At 36.3% G+C, this 14372-nt stretch overlaps 1 protein-coding gene across 1 annotated transcript; it reads right to left on the reverse strand.

The window, feature by feature from the left end:
* Window positions 1-79: 79 nt before the first annotated feature.
* On the reverse strand, window positions 80-3598 carry LOC142608964 (uncharacterized). The gene is made up of 5 exons (XM_075780614.1): window positions 3124-3598; window positions 2811-3030; window positions 2299-2411; window positions 1367-1877; window positions 80-503 (listed from the first exon to the last, which is right to left on the reverse strand). The coding sequence occupies exons 1-5, from the start codon at window positions 3596-3598 to the stop codon at window positions 80-82; spliced, it is 1743 nt and encodes a 580-aa protein (XP_075636729.1).
* Between the last annotated feature and the right edge of the window lie 10774 nt (window positions 3599-14372).

Genomic DNA, 14372 nt, shown 5'->3' on the forward strand with positions numbered 1-14372 from the left:
GATGGAAAATCTTAAACATATTAAAAGTTATCACTATGCATTAATGCATTTTTTTTGGAAACAGAAGCATTCCATTCAATTAAATAGAGAAATTAGAATCTTGGTACAAAGCTTCCCTAACTATTGGAGGAACATCTTCCATCCAAAACAAATCATGACTAATATTCCTAGCAAATTGAGTTAACTCATGAGCAACCCTATTCCTCCCTCTCTTAGTACATTCAATCATTACCCATTGCAAATTCCCAATCAAATGATGAATATCCCAAATTACATTCCCAAGCATAGAATGATCATCCTGTGTAGCTGAAATAGCTTTCATAACAGAGCCATTATCCCCTTCAATGACTAATTCAGAGAAGCCTGCATCTATAGCAAATTCAATAGCTTTTCTACATGCAAGTAACTCAGCTTCCTCGCTGCAAAATACCTCAGGTCCCTTAGCTGCCATGGCTGCTATAATCTCACCTTTTTTGTTCCGGATGACTGCTCCAAAGCCAAAGCTGTTGAGGGTCGAAAACAAGGCTGCATCAAAATTAAGTTTGAAGACCGAGGGTGGAGGGGGTTGCTAGGTATTTCGAGTAGACCGCCTTCCATGTGCAGGCCCCATCAGAGCTGATGTAGTCCGAAACTCCTCAAGAAACTCGCTTGCCCGATTATTCAACCACCCCAAATCATGGAACTTACCTCCATGCACAACCTGATTCATTTGATTCCAAATCAACCATGCTTGGACTAGCACTACCTCCATATCTTAAGACTTAACCCGATCCAACAAATATTCTATTAATTGAACCATATTAGCCATACCCTACCCTCCTTTTTGCAGAATTTTTAAGCTTCCCCCCCCCCCCCCCCACATCTCTAGCCACATCACACTCCCAAAGAGCATGGACAACTAATTCTGGAAACCTCAAACAAATTGGGCACATCGTATCATCTATGACTCTTCTCTTTGACAGGTTCAACTTTGTTGGCAAGATTTCATTACAAGCTCTCCACCCAAACACCTTAATTTTATTAGGAATTCGAAACTTTCAAAGTGCGGCCCAAATTCCCTTCCCAATACAGCCCCTAGAACTCTCGGCTACCCTTCCTCCTTTCAAAACTTCCCTAGCCACCTTGTATGCAGATTTCACAGTAAACATCCAGTGGCGACTCCAAGAAATTTTTTCAGGGTGTTCCTCAACAAGCATAAATAACACAATCTAATAAAAAGAAAATTTTATATATTGACAACAACAACAATAAAAAAAACACGCAAATACATAAAATTTACAATTGCCTTTTACGAGTTTTCATATCTTGAAATCGCTGCATGATAGTCTCATTATCAATGCTACAAGCTACATCTTTTTTAATATACACAACCAAGCAATCATTCATCCATTGATCTCCCATTCGATTGCGCATTTCATTCTTTATATATTTCATTCCTGAAAAACTTCTTTCTACTGTTGCAGTAGCAACTGGAAGGGTCAAAGCTAACTTCACAAGCAAATAGACTAATGGATACGTCTCATGCTTCCTTGTGCTCACTAACTTTTCAGCAAGTTTCCTAACTCCTTGAAACTCTAAAAAGAAGTCATTGCTGTGCATATCAAAAATGTAATTCTGAAGTTGAGAGTCAAGTGCCAAAATATTTGTCCCAAGAAAATCAGAGGGATAGAACTTAGCTAGACGTACTTCCTTATGGAAAGCCACAAATGAATTACTTGGATTCAAGCAAGCCATACAAAGTAGCAAATCGGTATTCACCTCAGAAAAACGATTGTTAAGCTCTTGAAGTTGCATATCTATGACTGTGTAGAATAGCTCAACAAGATAATGATGTAAATTTGTATTTTGTTGAGTGTTGCGTCGCGGCCTCCCACTAACTACAAATATTTCATTCATGTTCAAGATAGAAATATCATGTATGGTACAAAATGAAGACACTTCAGTCAATAAAGATTCTCATTCATCATCTCTTATCACTTGCAATCGTTGCTTAAACACTTTAACAAGATCCATAGCATTTACTATATCCTGATTTTTTTTTTTGCAATACTATTGACAACTCATTTGTGATCCCTAAAATATTTTTCATCAAGTGTAGAGTAAAGATAAATTCAAAAGATAGAATTGACCTCATAATAGATCAAGTTTCAACCTTTTGGTCGGAGAGGCTATCTTCTTCAATAATCTCAAGTACATTAACAACAACAGAGAACATCAAAATCAAGTTGAGAATAGTCTTATAATATGATCCCCAACGTGTATCACCAAGGTGTTTAAGATTTGTCTCTTGATTCAAACCTTGCCCACTTCTACGTACACCATTCTCTAAGTCTTTTTTAATTTTGGCAAATTGTGCATCTCGAAGAGCATCTCGTCTCTTACAAGAGCCTCCAACAGCAGTTACTAAATTACTAACCACATAAAAAAATTCAGCAATGTTAATGTGAATTTTAGCAACGGCAACAAGTGTCAATTGAAGTTGATGAGCAAAACAATGGACATAAAATGCTGACTTATTCTCTTTCAAAATTAAAGTTTTGAGACCATTGATATCACCTTGCATATTACTAGCCCCGTCATAACCTTACCCACGTAGGTTCAATAAACTCAAATTATGTTCACAAAATAAACATTTAATAGCATATTTGAGTGACAAAGCGGTGGTACTTGCTACATGTACAGCACCAAGGAACCGCTCTATAATAATTCATTTTTTGTTCACATAACAAAGAACGAGAGTCATTTGTTCTTTCACTGAGAGTTCTTTCACTGAGATATCACATGACTCATCAACTAATATTGAAAAGAACCCATTGTCAAGATCCTTGATGATGACTTTGGATGTTTCACATGCAATTGCATTCACAATGTTTTTTTGAATATCAGAGTGGGTAAGCTTGCAATTTTTCGGAGCATTTTGCAACACTTCTTTGAGAGATTCATTGTGATCCCCCAAAAATTGTAGAAGCTCAAGAAAATTTCCTTTATCACTTGAACCTTGAGATTCATCGTGACCACAAAAAGCTAATCCTCGGCATAAAAAGAATCTTATGCAATCAACTATTGCATTTAATTGAACCCGATATTCAAATTTTTCTTGATTTGATTGCTTGACAAAAATACTTTGAATGTGTTGCTTTTCATTTAGTAGATCTTCACCCTTCTTGACAGCTTGGTTATGAGCACTATTAACTCCTCCAACATGGGACTCTAACTTCACAAGCTGATTCCAAAGTTTGAATCCCTTTGTTACAAAAGTCTCACCTCCTCCTTGCTTACCAACATCTTGCCCAAATAGGTAGCAATAAAAACAAAATGCTGCATCCTTATCTATACTATCCAACCATTTTCTACCTACATACCACTCGGATATAAATTGACGAGGCTTTCCAGAAAAATTTGATAAAGGGAAATCATGAGCAGGTTGACAAGGGCCTTTTGTTAAATAATGTCTTCTTATTTCATCATGATTATTAGGATGATAAGATGATATCTTTTGTCGTAGCCCAGGATCTGAAAGAAGATTTTCTAAGTTAAAGTCAACACGAATTCGCTTAGAAGATGAAGGTGAATCTTGCACAGGAGATGAATCTTGCATAGGAGATGAATCTTGGGTATGTGGTTTTCTTATCAAATATTTGTCCATAATTCTAGCAAAAGAATAAACAATAAACTATAAGTTCATTTGAAATATTAATAAAATTATTAATTATTGTTGTTTAGTTGTTTCATTAATTTGTTTGTCTTTTATAAACTATAATTTGTTATATTGTTGTTTTATTAATTATAAAATTATTAATTATTGTTTAGCTTAACATAATTTATTTTGTTTTTCTTTTATAATGTATTGGTTAATTATGCTGCTTTAATTATTGTTGTTTAGCCTAACAATAAACTCTATTGCTTTAATTTATTTGTCATTAATTATATTACTTTAATTTGTTATATTGGTTACACTAAAAGAACCACTAATGTGCACATTACACATTACTGTGCAGCACAGTAATTAAAGCAAAGCAATATAATGTGCAGCCCGACCCTCCCATGTGCCCATCTACCCCCACCCCACTCAACACACAACACAAGCACGCCTGATGCCCCTGCCAATCAAAAAATTTCACAACACTAAAAGACAATTAATATAGAGACGGAGACCAACACACTACACACACACCAACACCAACATCAACACCAACGGATAAGATAAAATGATAAACTCATAAAAGCCAAATTCAAAAAGTCAAAAATAGACAAAAAATTAATAAAGTTAAAGACTTAAAGATAAAGTTCGGCCAAAATGAGCCAATCACAGACAGACTCACAGTTCAAGAATCAAAAGAGTAAAGAGAGAGAGTTAGTCTTATTAATGATAAAGAATAAAGAGAGAGCGAGAGTTTAATTCATTCATAATTTTCATTTCATTCAGAGAGAGAGAGAGAGAGAGACTGAGAGAAAAAGAGAGAGAAGTACCTTGAGGGAGGGACGACGACGATGAGGGTTAGCGACGAGTGACGACGATGCCGCGTAGGGGCGAGTGAGCAAGCTGTGTCGTCAACGACGCGGAGGCCGGAGGGGCGAGCGAGCGACAACGACGATCTGGACCGATCAGATCTTCGACGAGCGAGCTGTGACCGATCCGATCTCCGTCTGTTGGCTTGAGCTTAAGCGGCGTTGCTTTGACTGAGGGACTGAGTTTAGGTTTGCTATAGGTTTCTTTTCTTTTTTCTTTTGGATAATGCCTTTAGTGATTTCTGATTTAGACCTTGAGGGACTGATTGACTGAGGCGTTGCTCTGTGTTTTTATTTTTTATTTTTTGGAGAATCCGTGGGTTTGCTACGCCTACCTCTGTAATCTGTTGGGCTTGCCATGGGCTTGCCTCTGTTACAATTTTTTTTTTTTTTTTTATAGATTTTAGTTCAAAATTTTTTTTGGGCTTTTTTTTTTGGCTTGAAAGTAGAACATATATATATATATATATAAATTTTTTTTTTTAATTTGAGGGTGTTCCTACTATAAAGCAAATATAAAAAATTTAAAAAAAAAAATTCAGATTTTTTTTTTCGGGTCAGGGTGTTCCTAGGAACACCCTGACTTGCACGTAGCGTCGCCTCTGTAAACATCCCTTTCTTTTGGTGCATCCAGATCATAAGATCCTCCACATATCTTCAGTTGAGTTGTATTCTACATATAGCTTTGGCATCTTCTTTCTTAAACATATCCATGATAAATTCAGCCCTCCATGCATGTAAGTCTTGATCAATTAATTCAGCAACAGTAACTTCTCAAACTTCATCCTTAACTAGATGCAAAAGCGCATTAGTTGGATAATTCGGTATCCATTTATCCCCTATAGTCCGAATTGAATGGTCATTCCCAACTCTCTAACAACACCTAGGCTTCAAGATAGGTAAAGCAGTCACAATACTCTTCCAAACAAATGAACAATTTGGGGACTCCTTAGCATCAAAGAGATGAGTTCTTGGGAAATATCTAGCTTTGAGGCATTAATATACTAAAGAATTATTATCATGCAGCCACCTCTACCCTTGTTTAGCTAACATAGCTAAATTAAAAGCCCTTAAATCCCTAAAACCCATTCATCCCTCCTTCTTAGATAGCGTCAATTTTTCCCATCTTTGCCAATGAATTTTCCTTTCATTCCCCACCTGTCCTCACCAAAATTTAGCACACATTGCATCCAGTTCATCACATAGTTTCAAAGGGAGTTGGAAAACACTCATGGAGTAAGTAAGAATAGACTGAGCAAATGCTTTAATAAGAATTTCCTTACTGGCCTTAGACAACATCTTCCCCTTCCATCCCTGTAGTTTTTTCCATATCCTATCCTTCAAGTATGAGAACGTGTGATACTTTGTTCTCTCTACTAAGGTAGGCAGCCCCAAATGAGACTCAAATCGGTTCACTTCTTGCACTCCCAAGATCCTCAGAGCATCTTGCTTCTGACCAGTTGAAGTATTGCTGTTGAAAAAGATCGAAGACTTCTCCAAATTTATGCATTGTCCCGAGGCATTGGCATAGGTCTGAAGTACCTCAGAGACTACCCCCACCTCATTTTGTGTTACCTTGCAGAACAAAAGGGAATCATTTGCAAACAATAAGTTAGAAACTTTCGGAGCCCCTCTGCAAATAGAAGCACCATGAATTTTCCCATCAGTCTCTGCTTTTGCCAACAAAGATGTAAATCCTTTTGCATATAACAGAAATAAGTATGGTGAGAGAGGATCTCCTTGACGGATTCCCTTGGATGGAGTCACATTCCCATAAGGTTTTCCATTGAGTAGAATAGAGAAAGATGTGGTGGTGACACATGTCATCACTCTCTCAATCCACTTTTCTGGAAAACCCAACTTCTGCATAATGCCTTGTAAGAATATCTATTCCACTTGATCATATGCTTTGCTAACATTCAACTTCAAAGCCAAAAAACTTGTTTTGCCTTTCTTCCTAGCATGCATAGAATGCAAAGCCTCATATGCCACAATAACATTATTTGTAATAAGTCGACTTGGCACAAAAGCACTTTGGATGGGAGAAATAATATCAGGAAGCACTTGTTTCAATCTAATTGCAAGCACTTTAGAAATAGTCTTATAAATGACATTACAAATGCTAATTGGTCTAAATTCAGACATTTTCTCTGGATTCTTCACTTTAGGGATGAGCATAATATTGGTATGATTTAAATCAAGTAACATAACCACATTATTCAAAAAATCTAACACAACATTCACTACATCACCACCCACAATATGCCAGAATTTTTGATAAAATAAGGCATTCATACCATCAAGGCTAGGTGCCTTTGTTGGTCTCATCTGAAATACAGCTTCCTTGATTTCATCAGCACTAAAATCCCTGGAAAGCATATCCTACATGTTTGTAGTCACTTTGGCCGAAACTGTGCTTAAGCATTCCTCCATTTGATTGCATGAACCTGCACAAAAGAGATTATCAAAATAATCAACTGCAACTCTGGCTCCTTTGGGGTACATGGTAGTGGCGGAGGAGTATCGTATTCCCTTCTGTCAGCTTTCCTCTTTCTTTCGCCAGTAGATACTACCATAGCCTGTGGGGCGTTCCTTTTGTCAAAACTTGGCCTCACTGACTGAGCAGTCTTCCTGGCTTTCTGTAACAACTGCGCAAACTGGGAGATTTTCAGGTTTTCTAAGACGGCTCTATACTCTCTTATCATATTCATCATACACATTTCCACTAATGTCTTTTCTTCACAATCATCATAGCAGTCAAGTGCTATGTCCCTGAATCTTTTGATGTATTCCATAAAATCCTCGTCATTTCTTTGCTTGGTTGCTTGCAAGGTTGCAAGCGTTACTATTTCCTCTCCATGGAAGTATTTAGTGCAAAATGCATCCACCATGTCATCCCAAGTTAGGATTAATCCTGGTTTTAGACCGATGTAACAAGTGTATGCATGGTCAAATAGTGACTTAGAAAATTCCCGAAGACATAGGTCATTGTTTGCCGCATAAGGGCCAAGCGTATCAATAAATTTACTCATGTGCTCAATAACACTTCCCTTCCTGCCATCATACTGTGTGAAGATTCGTGGTTCATACCTCTCAGGGTATGGTTTACTGAGTATCCTTAATGGGTAAGGAGGTCTTTGTGCATAGAATCTCTTCTTAGGTGCTTTGACCCTCTCCTGCTTTAGGAAGGTTGTTACTTCAGCCATAGTGATGAAATGTTGTTCCGCATTCCGCGAAGCACCTCCAAATGGTGTCTCCTCTTTGTCTGCCACATGCTCCGAGTCATGTTGGCTCATTTTCTCCTTCGTCTTGTCTGTTTTCAGCTGGTGGATCTCTTCCATCGTTTGCTGATGTGAGTGTTACAACGATTGCAAGACCTCAATCAAAACGTTGGCATCGTTAGTGGGGATTCTTGGTTGCAGTTGGGATTTGGACCTCACTCTATTGATACCTTTTGCTTGGTTAGGCTGCTGCTGGTGAGGCGTTGTTGGCCTAGACTAGGCCTGCAAAGGCATGACTCTCATGTTTCATGTTCAACTGGATTTTGGGGGCATTGCTTGCGAGGGCTTTTGTCTTTCATCACTGTTTGTTTCCCAACTCCCCAGCGGAGTCGCCAATTTAAATGTGGTGGGCCTTTTGTGATTTTTGGCTGGACTGCCTCTTGCTATACTGAGGCCCGAGTGTTCTGGATAGGAAAGTTGGGACCGGTCCAATTACAACTCACCTTGGGCTGGCTTGTGCAAAAGCTATGCCCCTTTTACTTAAACTTTGGTCACATGCCCATGGCAGACGAAACTGTTACAAAAGAGTTTATGGCAGACAGGTGCAGGATGACAATAATAAAGACACTATACTTCCCGTTAGATGAAATAAATAAAGAATCCTTAAGAAAAGAATGATAAGGCAATAAGAAAACACGTTATGGGTGAGATTACAAAGACAAGAAATGAGATAATTATGATAAATAATGAAAGTAAAAAGAAAGAGATTAGTCTGCCGCATTCAACTGTGTTACGAAACTAAGTCCAAGGAGGGAAAAACTTCCTCAACGTGGTAACTTTGCAGGAGGATTCTACTATTAGAAATTACCCACTTTAAGGGAACGGGCCTGAATGACTTATCCTCAAATGAATCATTTACCCTTGATAGAGGGTAGGCTTTGAAAGGGAAAGAAGGGATTAGCTTATTGGTGCATGCCTACCATTCTACACTCTCTACTTCTCTTCCTAATTCTTTCTATTTTCCTTTCTCGTTTTGTTACTTTGATTCTCTCCAACTCCTTCTTTTTTTTTTTTTTTTTTTTTTTTTTTTTTTTTTTTTTTTTTTTTCTTTTTTTAGAGCTCACTAGTGTAGTGTTATGGTGATGGTGGTGTTGTGATTCTTTTTTAGTGGTTGCTACCATTGTAGTGATGATGATACTGTGCACGACGAGAGCCCTTTATATATTGCCTGCCGTGACTGATTTTTACTATTTTTCCTTTTTACTTTTGTTTGGGCGTGGGTGTACTTCCAGACCACTTATTGGCTTGTCAGTTTCTTGGCCACCACCACTTACCTGCGTTGGCCGTGCCACACCCCATTACCAGACAAAGACTTCTACTTTGTTTGCTTGCTCACCGTGGCATTCCTATCCACACCTAGTGGTTCCAAGTCATCCTCCCTCTTTTGGGTAGTATGTCATCCCAGCAGGACATTTCTCCCAAAAGAGTTTGAGCAGGAACCCTAGAATAGACCTTCCCTTCTCCCCACCGCCAGACCATACCCTCTCTTACCTCTGACCTATGACCCACCACTCCTATATTGGCTGGGTACAGGTTAATGATGCCTAGGCCTTGTGTGTGCTCCACTTCCGTGTATGTCCAAAACTTGTCTGCTGCTCATGTGTTTGCCTTGGACTGGAGGCTTACCTGTGCATTCTACCACTCATTCTTGACCTCTTGTGGCGTGAACTGTTTTCTAATCCTCCATTCTTTATGACTTGCTTCCCCCAAGGGTTGGGCCTTGCTTGATTGTGAGCTTTTTTTCTCTTTTAGCCTACCATTTGTTCCTTCCGTTGGCTTGCTAGTTTTCCTACCATGCCATTTTGTTATTCCTACCGCGGTGCTATTTGATCCTTGCTTGCTGGGCCTCTTTCGTGCCTATTGTATGCTCTTCCCTCAATTAGTTACAATGGCCCAATATTGTCATTGAGTTTATAGTCATGTTGCCTTGGGCTTTCTTGACCCATTACATTGCTTGTGGACTCCTTTGGCCTATTTCTTCCTTGTTAAGAATCCTAGGCCCATTTTCCTTCCTTGGGCGTCCTTAGCCCGTTTCCAACTCTACGTTCCCATGGGTTTTTACTAACTCTTTTGGGTCTTTTTGGCCCAATTACTATATCCTTCATCCTTGGGGTTCATGGGCTTTCATCAACCCCTTACTTTCTTACTTCATAACTACGGGTTTGCCGCGGCCCATTCTCACTTTTCTATTTCACATAATGCCCATGGATAATGCTTCTTCCTTTGGGCTCCTGTAGGCTCATTTGCTTTCCACAATGCCCATTTGTTTATTGTATGGGCCTAAGACTCATCATTCCTACCATTCGGGCTTGATGGGTTTTTTCTCTCAATCCACTAACTATTTTCCTGCCCATATAGTTGAGCTTCTTCCTGCTATTGGGCTTTTCAAAATGAGCATCAACAAAGTGTAATTTCTCATTCTCTTTTATAAAAAAATAAAAAATTCTCTTTCTATAAATACTCTTTAGAAGAAGTTGATGATTAGTGATCATCAATAAAAATTCTTTTAAGAGTTCTTTTTTGAAATAAATCTTATAATTACTAGCCAAGATTTTTGTTGAACTTAGATTTTGTGAAAAATTGTAGTTATTGTGTGTAACATATTATGCTATTACATGCCCACATTGCATAAGACAGCCAATAGGCAACATATAATCTCCCCAAATTTGCCCCAAATATTAAGGGGTCCAACATTTATAGCATACTTCTGCACATAGCTCAATTCACTTTGGCCCCAAACTTGTTTTTTGGAATAAATATAATGCCAATGTATGCATATTCCAAGCCACTTATTATAGAGATAACACTTTGTGGAGACTTCAATTGAGAGTTTGATATAAGACATACAGATGCCACTTAACCAAAGAGTTTAAGCCAATAGGTATGAGTCTAACTATACTATATTAATAACTTTTCTTACTAGTATCCAATGTGAAAGTTCACTGCTTTACTAACCACACCACTCACAGAGTCAAACGTGAATTTTCTAACAAATCTCTCACTTCTCGTGTGAGTATTTTACCAAGTTACTTGTGGTACTATGGTTGGTCTTTTCTTTGAATAGAAGCATTCTTCTTAAGAATCCAAGTGTCATGCATTATATATATCACCTGTATTGTATCGATGTCTGGTCATTTGGCCTGTCAGAGCGTCTTTTGTATTGGGTCCAATTATCATCAATGTTCATTTAACAAGATTATATGAATAAATAAATAATAATAATAAGTGACTTCCATAGTGACGCAATGGTACCTACTTTAGTATAGGAAACTTACTATCTCTAGTCAAAGCATGTTCATAATATATTCCACATCTAAGATGGCTGTGGGCGTTTTGTCACGTAAGAATAAGATGACAATATAATTTTTCCTAGTTGCTGAATTCCATGTTCATACTGAGCCCCCATTGTTTAATTCTGTTATAGCAAATAGATCCTTCGAGGAGCACGACACTAAAGTATTGACAAGGAATCCATCGGATTTCAATATTAAGCTGACAAGCCAGCTAAGTGTAGTTGGGTCAAAAAATTCACATGCTATGGTGGATCTTCTTTAACTATTTCTAAACGTCTGAGCTGACTCACACCACAGTGGATGAGTTAACAACTTATCAAGATTGAAATTTGGCGGAATTGAGCTAGATTAATAGAAGGTTACTACAAGGAGAAATGGAGTATTGGAACAAGAACCTTTTGTGCCATATATAACAGAGAAGATATTTGGAAATGGTATTATATATCCATGTAAAAGTACACCAAATTCTGCACTGAGGTTGATCTATATATGACCTCAGTAATTTAAGTATTTAACTTTTTGGTGAAGTTTTGATAGGAGTGGCAGACTTAAATCATGCCAACATCGGCAAAAGAGAATCTTATTCTTTATTTTCAAAAATGGGTGTAAGATTAGAATCATTAGATTACTCTTAGTAGTGACTTGGCAAGAATTTGAATTTAAATTAAGAATTTTTTATGGTGATCTAAATAATAAAACAAGCCCTATGTCTTGCTGGAACATAAAAATTTAGAGGGATCAAAAAGAGAGGAAATAGGCACTTAACGCTTTCATCATGACACGGCTACTCAAATCAATCATCAATCAATCAAAGTTTTACATATATATAAGCAGAGACCTCATACAGGAGTGCATGAGGTTATGTCATGTAGCGCATTCTTTGAAATTCTCTTTATTTAATTTTCTACTTCAACAAAATTTGCATTTATATTAGAGTATTAGTTCATTGAATTAGGCTATAGAGTAAATGCATATATTAATTATCTATTATTGTGAATTATTTATATTAATTCATTGAATTTATATAGAAAATAATTTTTAGTTGGAATAATAACAATAAATTTAGAAATGACATTTTTACTCATGTTTAGTTGCTTTGACAACCATAAAAAATTAAATATTTGTGAATACACTAAAATTAATCTTAATCCTTTAAATTTTCTTACTCCTTGTGGAACTAATTGTAGTACGTATTCTATGTAATTAGAAAGATTACTAATATAATAAATATCTTTATTCTGTTATATTAATTATTTTAAGCATAATGAAATTTTAATATCATTTTTCTAAGTTTTTATATGAGAAAAATTAGCCTTTTTATGTGAGAAACAATTGATTTAAAATGTGACATTTTTACTCAAATTTAGTTGTTTTTGCAACAATTAAAATCATGTCCAACAAAAAAAGGAAATTTTTTTTAGTAACACACAATAAAAAATGTAAAAAAAAAAGAAAAAAAAGTAAAATATATGCATTAAACATGCCTATTTATATTAGCTACTCTATCATGCAATTTTCAATTTGTACACACAAATATATATATATATATATATATATATATATATATATATATATATATATATATATATAGTATGATCAAATCACTATATTACTTTTAGTATATTTTTATTTTGTCTATATATAAAATAACTAAAGATTAGGGGTGGGGATCTAAATCCTAATGTTTCTATTAGAAAATGAAGTGCCAATCAATTAAGTTACAAGATTTTTGGTACAACTTATCGTAATATTGGAGAAAAGTAATAATAAATTGCACCACACATCACGTGATAACTCAACTCGTTCTAAATAATATTTCTATCTTAGAATTTAAATCATAAGAAGATCATCATCAATGCCGGTCAGTGTTTTAAATATATTCACTGATGAGAATCAACAAGCATTCAAGGATCAATTGCATGTTCCAGTTGGGCCTATTACAAGAGCAAGATCCAAGAAGATCAAAGAAGCACTTAGTGGGCTGATTCAAGAGATTTGAGTTGATTCTAACGCAGGACATTCCAAGCTTGGCCCAAAGGAAGATGAAAGCGTAATAAATTTAATTCAAGCTATTTAGGGCTGATCTGGCTTAATTGGGAGTGATTTATGGCGTGAATTAATGGCTGATTGACTTTCCAGCTCTATATCAGTTAAGACAGATTTTTTCCTATTTTGGATCTGCTAATTTCAAACCAAATCAACTTTTATTTAGAGTTTTATTATTTAGTACGTTTTTTTAGGTATTTTCCTTGTTTTTAGGTGCATTTAATGCTTTTTAGGTCAAACTTGATTTCTAATATGGTAAGGTATCAATTAGGAGTTATTTTAGAATATATTTTCTTGTCTGTCAAGTTTTATGGAGCCCTTAAATAGGCTCTGAAGTCTGTAAACGTTTTTTCATAATATGATTGAATAAAAATCAGAAAAGGTGAGGCTTTGCTCTCTTTTGGTTCTTCAAGAACTGTGAACTTATCAAGGATTCTTCCTTGTGGCGTTCAAACTTTATACCATTGGTTCGTGATTCTTTATAATCATTGGGTCAATGTCAACTTATACATTTGGTTCGTGTTTTGATTATAAACGTTGGGTCAGGGTTTCTATCATAAATCTGAATTTTAACTTTCCTGGGTAAATATTCCAATATTTTTGTTGGGTCTCAAAGCGTGTCGATTGAGGTTCGCATCATTTGGTATCAGAGCACAGGTTCTAAAATCAGTTTCCTATTCCTTTATCTTTTGGTTCTTGTTATCATCATATCTTGTTTCTTTTGTGTTTTTCATTCATCGTTCTTATTATTTTTTCATTTTTTTTTATTGAAGTGCATTAGGTTAAAATCGTGCACCCGGTTCCCAAAAAAAAAAAAAAAATTTGTTTGTAGTTTCAATTCTCTCAAACCAGAATATCGTTTTCTTTTGTCCTCTTCCTTTGATTTAGTGTTTCTGTCATATTTTCTTGCCGTTGATATTTGTTTTTACACAACAAGTTGAATTTCTTGATCAAGTTTATTAGTTTAATGAAGAACTGAAAAGGCGAAGTTACGAGTGGAAAAAGGCAAGAGAGTGTGAGACTGTTATCGGGAAAAAGCCAATTTAAGAGTGAAACACGAGTGGGAGTGACATAATTTGAGTGCAAACACGTGAGGGAGTGTTGTGAGGAATTATTTCTAACAATTCTCTGTTGTTTCAAAAGTATGTCTTTTAGGTGTGAAACATCAAATAGGGAAGGAGGGGAGGAGTCGTCTATCATTTTACAGGCTATGCAACAACAATTTGAACGCATGAACGTGGTG

Source organism: Castanea sativa, chromosome 9 (genome assembly GCF_040712315.1).
Source record: "Castanea sativa cultivar Marrone di Chiusa Pesio chromosome 9, ASM4071231v1".
In the NCBI taxonomy this organism is placed as follows: domain Eukaryota; kingdom Viridiplantae; phylum Streptophyta; class Magnoliopsida; order Fagales; family Fagaceae; genus Castanea; species Castanea sativa.